Source organism: Phascolarctos cinereus, unplaced genomic scaffold, assembly GCF_003287225.1.
Source record: "Phascolarctos cinereus isolate Bilbo 61053 unplaced genomic scaffold, phaCin_HiC Scaffold_1;HRSCAF=81, whole genome shotgun sequence".
Taxonomy (NCBI): Eukaryota; Metazoa; Chordata; class Mammalia; order Diprotodontia; family Phascolarctidae; genus Phascolarctos; species Phascolarctos cinereus.
In genome coordinates this window covers 92,538,310-92,557,978 of record NW_027555514.1, presented here as the reverse complement: position 1 = coordinate 92,557,978, position 19,669 = coordinate 92,538,310, and the positions used below count along the sequence as shown (strand labels likewise).

General features: G+C 41.0%; 1 protein-coding gene across 6 annotated transcripts in view; it reads left to right on the top strand.

Annotated features, from left to right (window-relative positions):
• The first annotated feature begins 2 nt into the window (after positions 1–2).
• Positions 3–19,669, top strand: part of ATP6V0E2 (ATPase H+ transporting V0 subunit e2) — a 32,962-nt gene continuing 13,295 nt past the window's right edge. For 2 of the 6 annotated variants that reach the window (XR_013486072.1, XM_078152979.1), the window contains exons 1-3: positions 3–344; positions 2,081–2,128; positions 6,059–6,175. Coding sequence is in view for 5 of the 6 variants with exons in the window: in XM_078152979.1 (XP_078009105.1) it covers positions 241–344; positions 2,081–2,128; positions 6,059–6,152 (246 nt within the window). In the remaining variant the exon portion in view is untranslated. Of the gene's footprint in view, positions 345–2,080; positions 2,129–6,058; positions 6,184–8,580; positions 11,050–19,669 lie in introns of those variants that run through there. The other 4 variants (XM_078152976.1, XM_078152974.1, XM_020977909.2 and 1 more) reach the window with 3 other exon arrangements.

Sequence of the window (19,669 nt, the reverse complement as noted above, 5' to 3'; positions counted from 1 at the left end):
GGTCCTAAAAGCCTCCCGGTCTCTTCCCAGCCCGAGGCTGAGGGAGGCTACTGCGCATGCTTCCGCATGCTGCGCTCGCTGGTTCCTTAAATCTGTGTGCTTAATCAAAGGCAGAGAAATCGGACGCTGCGGTTGGGGTTCCTTTGCCCCGGCTCTGCGCTTGCCACCCCGGGCCCCTTCCTTCTGACCCGTCTCCGAACCTTGCATCTGGTGGTCCGAACGTTCCAGCCCGCTTCAGCCATGACAGCTCATTCCTTCGCTGTCCCCGTGATTATCTTCACTACCTTCTGGGGCCTTATCGGTATTGCCGGGCCCTGGTTCGTGCCCAAGGGGCCCAATCGCGGGTAAGAGTAGCGCCCCCCGAACCCTCGTGAGTCCCAACTTGGTACCTTGGTTCCCCTGCCTTGTCTCTGGCCCTGCAAAACGTGATTCCTGCTCTTACCCGCCAATCACCAGGTCATCTTTTCGCTTGCCCCTGGCCCTCTTCGCTGCCTTAAAGCCCACCCCCACCCACGCCTCTTTCCCCTTCATCTGCCCGCACCACTGCATTATGTCTTTACTCCAGCTACTGATTAATTCAGTCAGTAAATATTTGTTGAATTCGTGCTGTGCCTCTATCTGGCCCACGAACTGTGGGGATAGATACCAAAGAAAAAGCTGTTTTTTTTTCCCTGTAAGCTTACTGAAGGCAGGCACCATACCATCCCTTATCTAACGTTTGTAGTTAACTTCTTAGCTCCTGATATTGTGCTCTGCACCCAGTAAACGATTAATAACTGTGTATTGAGTTGAAAGACAGGATAACTTGCCCCAGAGGAGCTTATAGTTTAATTAGAAGATGCCAGACTCGGGAGAGAAAAATTTTGTTGTTGTGCTATTTCAGTCATGTCCAGACTCTTTATGACCCCGTTTCGAGTTTTCTTGGCAAAAGTATTGAAGAGGTTTGCCATTTCCTTCTCCTGCTTATTTTGCAGATGAGGAAACTGAGGCCGACAGGGTGAAGTGACGTGCCCAGGGTCACACAGCTAGTATGTTGGTTGCTAACTCCTTGATGGGGACTGTCACTACAGTAAGATTTAAGAGGGCAAGCAGTCAGGATGAGCCATGCATCTGTAAAATGACTGTTTCCTGCATAGGTGGGGATCTGGGTAAAGAGAATGACTCCAGGCTACCAGGCAAATCCACTTCTAACTTCTGGCTAGACAAGTGGAACTCTATTGAGACTCTCCTCTTAGGCAGCACAGTATAATGGAGAAGACCAAATGGCAATATATTTGCCATTTGTTTACTAGCAGTGTGACCTTGGATGAGTCATTTCAATTTGACAAACACCAATTAAATGACTGTGCAAGGCACCATATTAATCATTTGGGACAGAAAAAATGAAAAATTATATTGTGCCTTCCTTTGAAGAAGCTAACACCCTCTGGGCTTCACTTCCCTCATCTTTCACACCTACCCTCCTTTTTTTTTTCACAGGGTTGTTGGAAAAAAACTCTTTGTGAATTAATTTCCTATGAAGTGGATGATTCCCCAGTTCATTGTAACCTATGTCAGGGTCAAACTACCTCTGCCCTCTGGAATCTCTCAGTATGGTGCCTGGCACACAATAGTCACTTAATAAATGTTTATTGACTGACAGACCTGAAGTTTTTTCTCTGATGTGACTAAAATCTCTTTTGATGTGTTTTAAGAGCCTCTCTCTTCTGTTCCATGTGGACCTGAAAAGTAGCTAGTTGGGATTTTGATAAAAACAATTCATTGCATTTCATACATCTTTTCTGTTTTCACCATTTCCTTACATATCTTCTGGTCTCCTGTTGAGCCTCTTATTTCCATGACCCTTTTCCCTTTAAATTTTGAGCTCCAGAGCTGACTCTGACTTCTACAGATTTACAAATCCTATCAGCTTTAAGTCAGCAAAAAGGACATCTCTGTGCTGCTGTTTCCGGGCACCCCTCTGATTGGTGGGCTGCAGTGGGGGAAGAGGCTGGAGTCAAGGGACCCTAATGCTCTCTCCAAGTAGATCCTAGACCTGTCTGTCTTTGTGCAGCCTAACCTCTCCTCTCTCTCATTGCAGGGTAATTATCACCATGTTGGTCACCACTGCTGTCTGCTGCTATCTGTTGTAAGTAACTCTCCACAAAGTCCACACCCCCCCCCAACCAGATATTTTCCTGATCTTCCCTTCCCCACATCCCAAACTCTGCCAAACTTCCCTCTTGATTCTGTTGAGCATTTAAAACATCATATGCATTGCACTGGTACCCCTAAGGAGGTAAGGTTTGGATGACGATTTGCTAGTAGGGTGCAGGGAGTGATTCTTGCTCAGGAAAGGGTTGGACTAGGTGGCCACTGGGCTCTTCTGATACTGAAGTTCCATGGTTCTCTGAGATGAGGTGGAGTTTACAGGGGTTCCCTGCTCTGAGAAAATCCAATACATGACAATTTAACTTAAAAATAGATAAATGTGCATTATGGAAGTGTTCTTTTCATTTGTTTTGTGATACCTTTATTGTCTGTCGGTGATACATTGTAGGTATAGCATGAAACACAGGAGACATTGTACTAGTAGCAGTGACCCAAGCTGGCTGCCTTCCTTAAGTATACCGAAAGGCAGTGTGTTGCTACATTGATTATCCAACAAGGGAGTTCAATGTAAGTTATCTTTCTGGTGCTACTCTATTTGAGCCACCAGCCCAGAAAAACCAGTTGCCTTAATTCTTCTCTGACGTATGTGTACAGTCCAGCTTCCCAAAAGGCTACAGTATTTTTGCCAGCTACCATTGGGTGCTCAGCCTGCAAATGCCTAGACTGTTCCTCCTGTCCCTGTTCTCCTGCAATTACTTCTGCTACTCAGATCTGAAATTTAAACTAGGGGACATCGTGAGTTATTGCTCTAAAAGATTTAAAAGAGGAAATGTGTGAAGCTAGAGTCTCCAGCCTGTAGCTGTAATTTCTCTCTTGGTCAATGGTCCCCATGTTCACAGGGTGCAGGAACTTAACATGGTATGACGACAACAATAATAACTAATAACAACAAGGCTTAATAATAAAGGTTCTTTAAAACTTTCAAAGTGATTACATATATCATTTGGTTCTCATAACAACCTTGTGCTATTAGTATTCCCATGTTCCAGATGAAGGAACTGAGGCAAAGAGAAGCTAAGGGATTTTCCCAGGGTCATTTAGCTCGTAAATACTTGAGGCAAGATTTGAATTGTGGTCTTGTGGACTTCGAGTCTAGCACACTGCCCACTATGCCACCTGTGTGCCCATGACATGATAGATAACATTTATAAATAGCACTTTAGGATTTGCAGAGTGCTTCACATATATATATATATATGTATGTATATGTATATACATACATATATATATATATATATATACATACATATATATATATATACACACATACATATATATATGTATATATATATATACATACATATATATATATACACATACATATATATATATGTGTATATATATATATACACATACATATATATATATTTTATTTAATCCTCACAACAAATGTGTGGTATAGGTGCTGTTATTATCCCCATTTTACAGATGAGGAAACTGAGGCTGATGGAGGTTAAGTGACTTGCCTCGAGTAGAATAGCTGGTACAAGTCTGAGATAGGGTCCAACATGCTGTCGCCACTCAGGAAATCTCCTTTTCTTTGAAGAGCTCTGATGGGCTATGTGCCTCATGATGCGGTGAAAACAATAATGGACTAGTGATTAGGAAACCTGAGTTCTTGTCCAGACTTTGGCACTTCCCAGGAGCTGTGGATAAAGCATGATAATGGCTAGCATTTGTATAGCATCTACCATGTGCCAAGCTCTATGCCAAGCTCTTTACAAATATTATCTCATTGTATTCTCACAACAAACCTGGGAGGTATATGGTATTATTATTATCCCCATTTTACAGTTGAGGAAACTGAGGTAGACTTGCCCTAGTTTACATAGCTAGTTGGTGTCTGGGGTGGGATTTGAACTCAGGTCTTCTGACTCCAGGCCCAGCACTTTATCCACTTTGCCACCTAGCTTCAGTTTCCTCATCTGCAAAGTGGGGATAATAATAATAATAATATCATCTTCCTTCCCTCCCAGGGTTGATCAAAAGAAATAATAAATCTTAAAGTGTGATCTATATCCAGATGTTGTTATCGTTGTTGTTATTTTGTTATCTCAAGGAAAGCACCCTGAAATGTTGAGACAAAGGGAGGGAGTGCTGAATAGAAGTTTTTCTTGCTCTCAGTAAGGAGCAGTATGGAATGAAAAGTAAAGAGGCCTTGACATTAAAATGTAAGTGAGTGGGGAGGTGATCTGATTTACAGATATTCTGCTTTTTGAGGAAGTTTATCCGAGACGTAAGAGTTACATAAAGCAGATATGCCTATGAGAAGGAAGGAGGGTGAAGTACAGTTAATGGAGACTATTGATATCCTGTCTCATGAAGGAGATGGGAAGAAACCCATTCCTTTGTCTGATTGTTAAAGAAAACCCTGCCTTTGGGGACTGAGAGTTGATTTCACTGGGGGTAGAGGCTCTCCTGTCCATGGTTTCAAATAACCAAGCCGAGTCTGTCCATCTTACTTGGTTTTATTACCTCTCAAGCAAGGATAATTCTGACCTATTTCCTGTTAGGCAGGCATTTTGGCATAGTGGAAGAAACCTTGGACTCCAAGTCACAAGACCCATATGTATGTTTGTTCTATCCCTGCTATTTGTTAGCTATGTGACCTCGAGCAAGTCGATTGTTCTGAGGCAGGCAGGTGTTGACGTGTATAGAGCATGGGGCTTGGAGTCGAGGAAAATTTGAATTCATATCCAGCCTCAAACACTTACCAGTCATGTAACCCTAGGCAAGTCACTTAACCTCTTATAGCCTCAATGTCTCTGTCTGTAAAATGAAAATACTAATAGCCCCTACCTCCCAGGGTTGGTGTGTCAATAAAAATCAGGCAGCATTTGTAAAATACTTTGCAAACCTTAAGGCACTGTAAAAATGCTACCTATTACTATTATTATTATCATCATTATCACCTCTGAGCCTCAATTTTCCTCATTGTAAAATGGGGCTAGTAATATGCATACTACTCATCTCCTAGGGTTGTGAAGTAGTAAACTGCAAAGAGGTATTATTATTCCCTTCCTCTAGGAAGCCCAACCTGATTAAATAGGATAGGATGGAATAATGACCTCAAGCACAGATAGTGTCTCAGCCCTGATTGTGGAACTCTCCAGCACCAACCTTCTTTCTCCAAATGTACAAAAAAGAGAGAGCTATCTTTTCTCTGTCAGCTACTGATGTAGCTGACCCATCACCCCCCTGACTCAGCTGAATCCTCTATTTGTACGCCAGCTGAAGACTTATAATTACAGAGCTTTAAAGAGCATCTAGTCCAGTACCCTCATTTTACAGTTGAGGAAAGTGAGAGGTTTAACATAGGCTTCTTTCATTTTTGTCTTTGTATCTCCAGAGACTAGCATGGTGCATGGCACACAGAAGACACTTACTAAGTGTTTGGTGAATGACTGATTGTCCAGTGACGCGTGATCAGTTAGTGGCAGAGCTGAGCGTAGGGCCCGATTCAGTTAATAAGTTCAGTTTCCAGGGCTCTAGTCAGTAAATTCAGTTTTGTATTTAGATCCCAGAAGATCCTCAAGAAATATTAAGTCATTTGAGGTTATTAGGGTCATTTGGTTAATGTAAAGTCATGGGTTTGCTCTCTGTGGGCCAGCTAGCCATGCAAGGGGAACAATGATTTATGGGCATAGGTTGTCCCTATAACCCTGGCTAGCTATCACATAAGCACATGTGCTTAGTCAGAGGGCAATCGGGGGTACACAGTACTGGGTTCCATGTAATCTAGTCTCATTAGTGGAAAAAACAAAGCATAAGCCCTCATGATTGACAAGAGAGCAGCAGCATACTGTTTGCATGGAAAGATTATCATATTAAATAAACTCATTTGTCTGAGGTCCAGGGTGGGGTTCCTACTCCTTTCAAACTTATCTCTTGTCATTGCTTCTGGTAGCTGGCTGATTGCCATCCTGGCCCAGCTGAATCCTCTGTTTGGGCCCCAGCTGAAGAATGAGACCATCTGGTATGTCAGATTCCTGTGGGAGTGACCAACCGCCATCACCTGTTGCAGGTACCAGGGTAGGCAAAGGAAACCCTACAGATCCTCCCCTCAGGCAAAGGGGGACTGTTTTCCTTTTTCCACACCCCTAAAACACTGATCTTTTATGGTTGAGGAAGTCCCTTTTTTTCTCTCCCTCCCGTTTTTATTAATTTATTTTAATTTATTAACAATCACTTCCATAAGCTTTTGAGTTTTAAATTTTTGTCCCCCTCCCTCCCAAGACAGCTTGAAATCTGATATAGGCTATACATATGCATTCCTATTAAACATATTCTCACATTAGTGATGTTGTAAGGAAGAATTAGAACTAATAGGAGGAACCACCAGAAAAAGGAAACAAAACACAACAGAAGAAAAAAAATAGCAAATAGTATGCTTCATTCTGCATTCAAACTCCATAGTTTTTTCTTTGGATGTGGATAGCATTTTCCATTATGAGACAAGGAAGTCCTTTTTGCAGGAGATGCTCTAGGGCATTGACTCATTCTTTTTTGAGTATGGGAACCTTTTCTTTTCTAAACATCAAAAAATTTCTCAGATATCCTCCACATGATAGTAATTATATTCACACAGCATACTTTGTTGGAGCTAAAGAAAACTCAAAATGGCAATGCTTGGTGTGCATTGGGATTCATGGACCCCTTACAATAACTCTGTAGCTCAAGGGGAAATGTTATAGAAACATTTTGGTTTGGGTTGCTTAATTGCAAGGTTAGCAAAAACTTTAGCCCTAGTTGAGCTTAGTAGTAGATGCCTCTGGCAAGCTAGAAGTTATCAGTTTGGGAGATATAGGAGATAGAGGGTGGTATAAGTGGTGGGGAGTAGTAATCTTTCCCACATCAGCAGAGTTGGCCTCAGGTCATCCTTAATGGCCCACTCCAAAGGGTCCTTCCAGTATCTGCCTTGGCAGAGCTTACAAGTCTATACTGTCTAGAGTAGGTACGAGGCACCCAGGGATGTGTTGGCAAACTCTCTCTCTGGTAAGCAGGACACACGTCTAAGTTTAATCTTCTGTATTATTAACATTTTCTCCATCACTTTCTTAAGCTTAAACAACCAACAAAACAGATCAAGCTCAGGTTGGTTTCGTTTGCTGATTTATGAAGTGTGAATGCCCTCATTTATACTTGCTCTTGAAAGCCCGTGTGAGCTGGCTGCAGCACACCCCTGGATGAGCCCCTGCTTTCTGAGATTTTCAGAGACTCTGTTCTAGGTAGCTCAGTTCAACAAACTGTGCACAAGGTACAGTGTGATGAGGGTAGGAAGAAAAGGTATTCTTTTTCTGACCCTCTCCTTAAGTAGCTCACAGTCTAAAGGGGATACATGTGCATAGATTTTAGAGGTGTATACCAAGCATTCTGAGAACATTTGAGGAGAGGAGGGGTATTAGGGAAAGCTCGACAGAGTAGGTGGCTCCCAAGCTGGGAAATCTTTTGCACCCCCTTCTCTCCTCTCATGTTGCCATCCTATTTCAGGCCATCATGACTTCTGAAATAATGTTCAGCCTCCTAATTGGGCTTCCTGCCACCATTCTTTCCTTTCCAGTTTATCCTCTACATATTGGTCAAGTAGAAATTCTTAAAACCCAGATGTGATCACGTCACCTCCAACATAAAAGTCTTTGGTGGCTACCTATTGCATCAAGGATAAATATGCAAAATCCTCAGTCTGGCATTTAAACCATTTGCAACCTAGCTCCCACCTACCTTACCAGGATTGCTTCATATTACTTCCCCATAACACATTTTCTTTTCCAGTCAAACTGGTCTGCTACCTGTCTCCTGTACTTGACTTCCCATCTCTCACCTTCATGCCTTTCCCTAAATGTTCTGTGTCTGGGACGCACTTCCTCCTTACCTTCACAGAATCGTTGGCTTCTTCCCTATCATAGCTCAGGCACCATCTCTTTCATGAAATCTTTCCTCCACTTCCCCCACTCCTTCCCCTCCCCAGTTATTAGCAAAATTACTTTGCATTAATTTGAATAAACTTTGTACTTATTTATTAACATGTTGTATTCCCAGGGTATAATATAAGCATGAACTCTTTGGTCTTTGCCTTTGTACCTGTAGCATATGTTAGTTGATTAATAATGTTTGTTGTTTTGAATGAAAGGAAGAGAATGATTTGAATCCCCTGCTGGGTCAGGGGAGCAAGGAGGCATACTGGAAAGCAGAGGTGGCTCTATTCTAGGTCACTGTACTCTAAGTGTGCAGGGCCTCCCTTTTTTGTTTCCTCTTTCTGGGGTGGATGTCATGGAGAGTGGGAAAAAGAGACACAATATTTAAAACATGGGAAAGTGAGGCACTGGGGGAGGAGAAAGGGGTCTTGGGGAAGGGGTTCAATTGTGTTTGCTACCGTGGGAAACCCAACTAACACATATCTATATACCTGCTTTGTCTTTGTCTTTTCAGCTTCTCCAGTCCTCTTGCTCCTCTGTTGATTTCAGGTGCAGTCAACCCCCGATGTCTCCTCCACTTCTGCATCCCCGTGTTCTTGGTGTTGCTCTTTCCTGTCTTCAACTTGGTTACTCCTAGGCTTAGACCTTCCCATTGGAAGCCCATTCCAATTCTAGGAAATAACCTCTTCCATGGGAGATCTGGACCTCAAGGGAGAGGGGCTTATAATCAGGTCAGAGTGAAAGAAGTCTAAATTTTTAGCCCTCCCTCCCTTTTTCTCCCTCATTATCCTTTTATGATTCTGTGATATACTTTGTTATAAAATTTGTAGACATTGTGAGCCGTGGGGGGAGGAACTTCCTTTTCTTTCTTGGAAAAGCATAGAATTGGAGTAAAAACTAAAGTATATGAAATAATTGTTAATTCTCTTCAGAGCTGAAGTCACTTTGCTTAGGAAAGCACAAATATATTTATTATGTGTCACTTGGTCTTCGAATCACATGAACGTGCTCATTTTATGTAAAGAGTGAAGACCTAGAGTAAAACTGGAAAACAGAAATGGAAGGGACCCAGAACATTTTTATTAAATCCTAATTTAAAGAGAAAAAAAACCAAACAGCTAGATTTCCCTCAACAAATTTTTCTGCATATAGTTTTTTTTTAATCCCTAGCCATTGAGTTTCTTGAATACATTCAGCTCCATTTCATCCAATATCCTGTTGATTTGTCATCCCCGTTCCTCGAGGGGAGTGCCAAACCCCAAAACTGGCACCTTGGAGCCTATAGAAGACATGACCTTGGGTTCTTTGCTACTCCACAAACTGGTTGGACATACAAGATAGAAGAAGGGAAAGACTTGAGAATATTCCCATAACAACTTGTAAATAATTGCATGGTACAGTAGAAAGGAGCAGCTGGGTGTCGGAAGTGGTGCTGGATCTAGAGTCAGGAAGACTCATCTTGCTGAGTTCAAATCTGGCCTCAGACACTAGCTGTGTGACCCTGGGCAAGTCACTTAACCCTGTTTGTTTCCGTTTCCTCATCAGTATGATGAGCTAAAGAAGGAAATGGCAAGCCACTCCAGTGTCTGCCAGGAAAACCCCAAATTCATTCATGAAAAGTCAGGCATGCCTCAACGACAACAACAAAGAGCACTGAATGTAGAATCCCAGACCTGGCTGGATTCGAAGCCAACTGTGGGCTCTGCTGGTGACACCTGGAGGTGCTGGGGGCCAGTCACCTTGGCTTTTGGAGCTGCCGTGTCCTCCTTTCTAAAGTGAGAATCTTTTCTCTGGATCTTTGTTTCTTCAGGCTGAGTGCTGATGGGATGTATAGATGTAATGGAATGCCGGGAGTTGATATTTCCCTCCCTTTCACGTTAGAATCTTGGAGGAGCTCTTGGCTTACATCCCTGAGAAAGCATACACACCCCTCCAAGCAGGGGAAGTTTCTTCTTCTCTGCTGTAGGTAACTTCTGTTTCCTGTGGGTGAGCACACTGTCTTTTTAAGTTCTGACCAATAGCTACATAGGACAGCATCTAGCTTCCCAGAGACATAATTAATGTTAGAGAAGGTAGAGCTGAGAAGGCTGTTAGCCACTACCTAGTTCCACTTCCCTGTTTGAAGATGATGAAGCAAACCCTGACAGGTTAGGATTGTCCAAGGATGAACACCTGCTTTGTGGCGGTTCTAAGGCTAGGCTCCAGAGTACCCAGTGCACCTTCCCCTGAACCAGACTCACTCCTAAAGGAGCCTGGTTCTCTTATTTGTTTATTTATTTATTTAAAATTAATTATTTACCACTTAGAGGGCACTTATGAAATAGGTAAGAGAACTATTCTTTGTCTACATTTTCTGGTTCTGGTGTTGACCAGCTCCACCCCCGTTCTAACCTCCATCCCCACACTCCAGGAGCATTCTTCTCTCTCAGATTCCCTGCTCTTGGTTCCTGGGTCTGTGTTTTGTCCTATGGATGAATCACCTGCATTTGGCTCCTATTTTGTGTGGTGATCTAAGATTAGTGAACAAATCACGGTGTTTGCTGGCAGTTTCCTAATCTCTGTTGACTTTGCTCTTCTGACTCTTTCTCCCCAGCTTTCTGGTGTGAGCTGAGGAGAAAGGAAACATCCTGAGAGCTGGAAAGGAGGCTTAACACTGCAGCCTGGGGTGGGGGGGAGTTGGATGAGTGGGAAGAGCAGCAGCAGCAGCGGCTAGTATGGCAGCAGCATCCCAGGGGCTACACATATGGTCCCAAGGGGATGAACTTGACTCTTTCCTGTCCCTGGGAATGGTACGTATAGGCTCTGTTCTTCCTTCTTCTTCCCAGCTGCTCCAGGCAGAGGTCAGGAGCAGAGAGAGTTGGAAAGTTGTGTTCGGCAGAACTTCGATCCCCTGTGCCCCTCCCTGGCTCTTGTACTCAGTAGAGATCAGTGATTCTTATTGCAATGGATGTTATGAATGTTCAATAAATCTGGACACAAATCATGTTACTGATACCTTTTGTTTTTTATACATCAGAGTCGTTTCTGGATCTTCTCCTCTCCCCCACCAGGGAGCCCTCCCTTGTAACAAAGAAAAGAGTGAAACAAAACCAGTTGAAACTGTGACCTTGTCCAAAGCGTGCATCCTTTTGCCCTTGCCGTTTCTCTGCCAAGGGGAGGAATGTATTTGTTCACTGGGAAACATGACTGTATGTTGCAATTACTCAGAACTGTTTCCCTTTGGTCAAACCAAAAAGTCAACAAGCATTTGCTAAGTGCCTACTGTGTGCCAGGGACTGTGTTATGCCCTGAGGATACAAAGAAAAGTAAAACCATGCCCTGTTCTCAAAGAGCTCACATTCTACTTGAGGCTACAGTAGGTACATACATAATTAAATAGGAGGTAATTGGAGGAAGAAAGGCAGTGTGGTATGATAGAGATCATGGCTCAGCCAAGAAGACCTGGATTCAAGTCCTACTTCTGATACTAACTGACCTTGGGCAAGTTACCCTCCTATTAAATGCTCTAGGATACTTTTTCAATTCTTTTTTTTTAGATATTAACATTTTTAAAAATTAATTTTTAATTTTTAGTTTTAAATTCTTACCTTTTCTCCATTCCATATCCTACCCATTGAGAGGGCAAGCAATAGGATACCCATTATACCTGCAAAGTCAAAAACATATTTCCATATTAGCTCTGTTACAAACAAACAAAATAAAGTAGAAAAATATGCTTCGGTCTTTACTCAGAGTTCATCAGTTCTCTAGGGTTGGATATAATTTTTCATCATGAGTCCTTTGGAATTGTCATGGATTATTGTATTGATCAGAGTAGCTAAGTCTTTCACAGTTGATTTGTGTTATATTTCTGTGACTTGTGTATAATGTTCTGGTTCTGCTCACTTCACTTTGCATCAGTTTATATGTCTTCCCAGATTTTTATGAAACCATTCTCTTGTGAGTATTATTTATTGATCCTGTATTTTATATTTTATTTCACTCTGATTGTATTCTGCAACTGTATTCTGTATAACAGACCTAAGCCTCCTCTTTGTCTTGAAGTGAAGAAGCATGAGTTCAAAAGTTCAGTCTTACTCCCTCACAGATGTCAAAGTTTATTACTATTTATTTGTTACTTTTAGGGAAAGAAAAACTCTGAACTAAGTTTAGAAGTTCAGTACTCTTATAAAACCCTTTCTCTCTAAGGAAACTCTTTTCCTAGCAACACCTACAGGAGGTGCAAAGCTACCCAGGTCAGAAAAAAAGTGCAGGTTAAAACTTTGGTACTCTTCAGGTGAGTGGCTATTGCACTTTCATCCTGGGCAAGATTAAATGCCAAATGTAAAAACAAAACAAAACAAAAAAGAACCCAAAAAGATTCCTGGTTCCATTAAAATATAGAAATAATCTCAGCCTCCTATCAGTTGTTAAATCCCACAGATCACACCCCATTGGAGGCAGGAGGACAATTCCTTTGAGTCTGGCAATGTCTAAAATGCTTTAGTCCAAGGATTCCAGGAGAATAGAAACTCATGGGTCTGGCTTCACAAAGTTAATTAAACTATGAATTTGTTTTATGTTTTAGGAAATACTGAAAATATGTCTGGCTTCATAGAGGGCAGGAAAAAGTTTGAAAAATGAAACTAACCATTTTTGGTAACACCTTACTTCTTGGACAGAACTTTCCAACAATGCAAAGATATTTCCTGGTAAAAGGTAGCTGGTAGAACATCAGACACTAATTAATTACCTGTCACATGTAGTTTCTTAAGAAGAGACCACCACTCTGACAGCCTTAAAAATTTCAAGTATGAAAAGGATATGAAGGGTTTATTTAACATTTTTTAAAAATTTAATAAAATTTAAAATTTTATTAGAAAATTTATTTAAAATTTTTAATCCATCTGTTTATTTGGAACACTAACATCCTTTTTTCTGTGTGGCTAACATAGTGAAGACCACATGAAAACAACCATGTACAACAGGGTGACTTGGGGGTAATCTCTGCAGGAAGGCGCTAGAATTAAGGGGGAAGGGGAAAGGCTTCTAGTAGAAGGTGAGATTTTTAGCTAGGTCTCCCAGGGTGCCAGCCAGGAGGCAGAGGTGAGGAGGGAGAATGTTTCAGTCACGGAGGACAGCCAGGGAAAATGCAGTGTGTTGATGGAGAAACAGCAAGGTGTTCAGAGTCACTGAAGAGAAGTGGCATAGTGGATAAAAGTGCAGCAGCTAGAGTTGTGAAGACCTGAGTTTAAAATCAGCTTTAGTCACTTACAAACTGTGATCCTGGGCACATCTCTTCTATCTGTCTCAGTTTCTACGTTGGCAAAATGGGGTTAATAATAGCACTAACTTTCCAGGGTGATATTGAGGATAAAACGAGATAACATTAGTAAAAATGCTTTGTAAACCTTAATGCAGTATGTAATTGCTAGTTGTTATCATTCACTGGATTGTAGTGTAGGTGGGAGGAAGCCAGGTGTAAGAGATTGAAATGTTACCAGGTTATAAAGGGCTTAAAAGCCAAAGAATTGTATATTTGATCTCAACCTGGAGAACTTGCCTTTGATCCCAGAACTTTTTTGGGCTCTCCAATATTAAAGCTTTGCTGATCTCCAAATCCCAAGTGAAAGGAAACACCAGGCCTCCAGGCTTTTTTGGTTCTCCTTGGGTTATAGAACGATCAGCCTGTATCTCACATTGCCTTTTCTTTCTTTCTTTGCAAATTCAACCCTGTCTTGGTACTTGAATCTGTCGTCCTCCGCAGTTTCTCTTGCCCTAGTCCAGCCACCTCAGGTTTAAATGAGAATATTTATTTATGGGGGAAAAGAAAATGTAGATTCAGAAATAACACATAGTAGTATGGTAGATATGCATACCAAAGATTCTACTTTGTGCAATCTGGATGATACTAAAACATCTAAACTAGGATTTCTGATTACTCTCTACTCATACTAGATCCTCTGGGCTAATTTGGTTTTATGATTTCACGAATTGCAAAAGTTAAACTAGATAACTTTGAATACTTGATACTGAAAAGCTTCTGCAAAGACCACATTAATGCATCTAGGATAAGAAGGGAAGTGGTTAAATGGGGGGACAAAACTCTTTGGGTCAACTTTATCTGATAAGATTTTCTAACCATGATATATAAACAACTAACACACATATATGTAGGCATGTGTATGTATATGTAACATATATAACTAGTAGTCATTTCCCAATACACAAATGGTCAAAAGACGTGAACAAACAGCACTCTAAAGAATTGTAAAGAAGTCACAACTGTATTAAAAAAAAGTTTCAAATCACTAATAATAAGAGAAATGCAAATCAAAACATTGTGATAAAGTAGAGTAAGAAGCCCCAGTTTGCAATAATTCTGCCCTTGGCAGTATAGTACAGAAGTATAGTGCAGTAAAGACACTTGAGCAGAAACTAACCATAAACAACAAAAATGAAGAAGCCACAGTCTTATGACTTGCCTCTTTCCACTTTGGATTTCACCTCACCAGAGTCCCAGGGAAGAGCGCCAGCCTTGAAGAGGAGAACTGCTGATGTGGGAGGTGAGGGAAAGTTGTGGGGGAAAGGGCCAGGAGGCCCCATTGCCTCTCTTCTCTCTCTATGATTTTTTTTTCCCTTTCTCTGGATAGTTCTTTGAAACTTCCACTGTAGGGAAAAACCCTACCGTGCAGTCCTTATCTGGAGAAAAGGACAATTATTCCTAGGAAAAAATGGAAAGATTCTGGGGGAGTATTTCAGCTAGTAGGGCTAATCAGAATGAGAAGACATTTCTTATTGGAGGACAGGGGACAAGAGGTGTGACTACCTAGCTTTACCATTGTGAAATTGTGAAAGTCCTTTTAGACAAAACTGCAGGGTCTCTTATCCAGAGTTTGTGATGTTTGATTTCCCTCTCAAAGTAGATGGGGCCTTTCTAATGTTAAGTCACCATGTTATTGGAGGTTGAGGTGATGAAATGATTGTAGTTCCTATTTTCACCCTCCAAACGAATGTGATTTGTTTGCTGTCAGCAAGGCTTAGACAAGGGAAGTTGATGACCCGAAAGGCCCTATGATCTAATCAGGTACAATTGGACTTGGGAACCCATATGAAAATGAAACCACGGGACAAAATGGTCAAATCAAGAAACATTTATTTAACAGCGTACTTTGTGCCAGGCCCTGTGCTAAGCACTGAGGATATAAAGGAAGGCAAAAGACATTTTCTGCTCTCAAAGAACTCTCAGGCTAATGTGGGAGGCAACATGCAAACAGCTTTGTGCAGAAAAAACACGTCCAGGATAAAGTGGAGATAATCACTGAGGGAAGGCACTTTCAGTAAGGACAATGGGGAAAGGCTTCTTACAAAAGGTGCAATTTTAGCACCTTTGGAGTTTGGGGGAATTTGGAGGAAGCCAGGAAAGCCTGAAGGCCAAAATGGGCAAGGAGAGAGTGGAATGATAGCCAGTGAAAAAGCTAGGTACAGGAAGGTCAGGGTCACTGGACTGCTGAATACATGGAGTGGAATATGGTGGAGGAATCCTGGAAAGATAGGAAGGGGCCATGCTATGAAAGGCTTTAACAACCGAACAGAAGATTTTATAGTGGATCCTGGAGGCCATAAAGAGCCACTGACCTGTATTCTATGGGGGCAAGGGAGAGTGTGTCTAAGAAAATAAAAATATAAACACCTTCTTTAGATTTCATCCACGAATGAGATAACCCCTTTTATTTATCCCTTTATGTATAAACATGAAGGTTAGGGGAGAAAAATATTAAAAGTTTCATGGGGAGGTATAGAAAAGAAAAAAGAAGGGGGAAGAAAGGAGGGTCTTCCTTTTTTTTCTTAATGGGGACAAGGCAAATTATTTGGTCTCCTAAATTTTTCTCCGTTTTTTTAGTCCTTCACTTTTCCAAGTATATCAAACATAATTGTTCAGGCAACAAACTGATTTAAACACAACACATTTGTATGTTGCCAAACTAACGGAGACTCTAGATACATTAAGGATGCTTTCAAGATAAGGACTAGCTTATATTTGAAACTTTTCCACATTTCTATTAAAAACCCCTAATGTCTGCATATCTTATTTTTCATCTCTCTGCTCCTTCTAAATAACCTTAATTTCTCAGTTCTTTTATTTATTTCTTTTTTTCTCCCTCAAACTACTTGGTTGAGGTTGGGTTAATGATGGAGTAATCCTAGAGGAGACTTGGAATCAGATTAGAAAAGTAATGGTTAGTAATAAATGATTTGTGAAGGCTTCCTGCCACTGTATGTCTTTATGAATGCAGCCAAAAATCGTAACTGATAGAAAGAATTCTGGTTGTCAGAAGAAGTTTAAATATTTTGGGTAACATGCCTTTAGTCAGCTACTTAATTGAGGACAAAAAAACCTCTGTGTGAGAGAGGTCACTGGATCGCTCTTGTCACTGCTGTCACTGGTCAAGCCACCATCATACATGGCAGAAACTCAGAACTTGTGCACAGTCTCAGGTCTCAGTCCATGAGTGTCACAGTATGTCTCATTATTCCCTGTTCTGTGCTCATGCCATTCTGCTTCCCCCTCCTCACTCATAGCCTCAGCCTCATCTCTGTACTCTATTCTATAGTCCTTGATCTTGAGCCCTGCTGCATCCATACTTGGACCCAGCCAGCGCAGGGTTACAGACTGTGGTCCTACTATAAGAACTTATGGCTTCTCAGGAGGGCAGTGTCCTCACAGCCAGGCTCACATCACTGTTCTCAAAGCTCATCAAAGATGCTGCCTGCTGACGGTGGGCCCTTCCTCAGAGCCCTGCACAGCCTCAGCCACTTAACTGTCCTATGGGGCTCCCGATTGTGGAAGCTGCAGCTGCTCCTAAATTGAGCTGGGTAATGGTCTTTGTGCTTCTCCGCTTCGATGTCTCCTCTGCAGAGCTTCCCCGCTCCCAGCAGCAGCAGCAGCAGCAGCAGCAGCAGCAGCAGTCCTTCCTGCAATTCTCTGGCCTCCTTGCTCTTCCTTTGTTTCTTTGTAGTATCCAGTAGGTAGTAAAGCTATTCATTTTCCCCCCTCTCACCTCTTGTGGGTGGTCCCTCTGCACCTAAACAGACAATTTTAGAGTTTCCTTGTTGCATGAGACACTGGTTTCCCCTCTATGTTACAGTTCAAACACCAGGTACATAAGTCAGACCTGGATACCTTTGTTCTAAAGCCTCTCCCTTGCATTGGTTCCTATAATCTGCGCCCTTCTGACACCTCTCCTCCCTCCCTGCCCCTCAACTCTGGAATCAGGATATGTCCTGCACTTCGAATTCCAGAGCTGTATTCTATTCTAACTGGTGTCCAGATGGGACATGGACTCTTGCCCATTTCCCCTTAGGCATTCAATCTCATGTTCCCCACCTTCCCCAGCACTTTCTTGCCTTGAGAAGCTCGTTTATTTATTTATTTAGTTTTAAATAGGATTTTATTTTTTCCAATTAAACATTCATTTTTTAAATAAAATTTTGAGTTCCAAATTTTCTCCCTCTCTCTCCTCCCCTGTCCCTAAAATGATAAGCAATTTTATATAGGTTATTTGTGTGCAATCATATAAAATATATTTCCATATAAGTCATGTTGTGAAGGAAGAAAGAGAACAAAAGGGAAAAATATGGAAAAAAACACAGAATGTGAAAAATAGTATATTTTGATTTGAATTTAGACTCTTTTAATTCTTTCTGTCGATATTGATAACAGTTTCCATCGTGAGTCTTTTGGAATTATCTTGGGTCATTGTATTGCTGAGAAGGGCTAAGTCAATCATAGGTGATCATTACACAATACTTCTGTAACTGTGTACAATGGTTTCCTGGTTCTGCTCACTTTACTTTGCATCAGTTCATGTAAATCCTTCCAGGTTTTTCTGAAATCACCCCCTCATTATTTTTTGTAGCACGATAGTGTTCCAGTACATTCATATACCACAACTTGTTCATCCATTTCCCCCAATTGATGGGGATCCCCTCTGTTTCCAATTCTTTGCCACCACAACAAAAGGCTGTTTAAATATTTTCGTATATGTATGTCCTTCCCCTAGTAGTGGTATTGCTGGATCAAAGTTTTATAGACTTTTAGGCATAGTTCCAGATTGCTCTTCAGAATGGTTGGATAAGTTCACAACTCCACCAATGTGCCAATTTTCCCCGGATCTTCTCTCACATTTATCATTTTCCTTTTCTGTCATTTTAACCAATCTGATAGATATGAGAGATAGTACCTCAGAGTTTTTTTAAATTTGCAATTCTCTAATCAACAGTGATTTAAAGTATTTTTTCATATGACTATAGATAGCTTTGGTTTCTTCATCTGAAAACCGCCTGTTCATATCTTTGACCATTTATCAATTGAGGAATGACTTGTATTTTCATAAATTTCAGTCATTTCTCTCTATATTTGAGCAATGAGGCTTTTATCAGAGACACTTGCTATAAAAATTGTTTCCCAGCCTTCTATTTTCTTTCTAATCTTGGTTGCATTGGTTTTGTTTGTGCAAACCCTTTTAAACTTAACATAATCAAAATCATCCATTTTACCTTTCATAATGTTCTCTATCTCTTGTTTGGTCATACATTCTCCCCCTCCATAGTTCTGACAGGTAACCTATTCCTTGCTCTCCTGATTTGCTTACAGTATCACCATTTATGTCTAAATCATGTACTCATTTTGATCTTACCTTATCTTTGTATATGGGGTAAGATGTTGGTCTATATCTAGTTTCTGCCATACTGTTTTCCAGTTTTCCCAGCAGTTTTTGTCAAAGAGTGAATTCTTATCCCAGAAGTTGGAGTCTTTGTGTTTCTCAAACAGTAGATTACTGTAGTCATTTACTACTACGTCTTGTGTACCTAATCTATTCCACTGATTCACCACTCTGTTTCTCCACAGTACCAGATAGTTTTGATAATTGACACTTTATAATGTAGTTTGAAATCTGATATAGGTAGGCCACCTTTATTTGCATTTTTGTCATAAATTCCCTTGAAATTCTTGACCTTCTGTTTTCCCAGATGAATTTTTGTCATGATTTTTTCTAGCTTCCTAAAATAATTTTTGGTAGTTTGATTGATATGGTACTGAATAAATAAATTAATTTAGGTAGGATTGTCATTTTTATTCTATTGTCTCAGTCTAACCATGAACAATTGATGTTTTCCCAGTGGTTTAGATCTGATTTTATTTGTGTAAAAAATATTTTGTAATTGTGTTCATATAACTCCTGGGACTGTCCTGACAGGCTGACTTCCAAGTATTTTACATTGTCTACAGTTATTTTAAATGGAATTTTTCTTTCAATCTCTTGCTGCTGATGCTTTATGTGGTTTATTTTATATCCTGCAACTTTGCTAAAGTTTTTTAGTTGATTCCCTAGGACACAGTTGGGGAACCAGTGGCCTTGAAGCCATATGTGGCCCTTTAACTGAATCCAAGCTTCACAGAACAAATCCTTTTATTAAGGGAATTTGTTCTGTGAAACTTAGACTCAGTCAAAAGTCCACACCCAAGGACCCAGAACTCCATGTGGCCACTCAAGACCACAGGTTCCCAATCCCTGCTTTAGGATTTTCTAAGTAGACCATTATATCATCTGCAAAGAGTG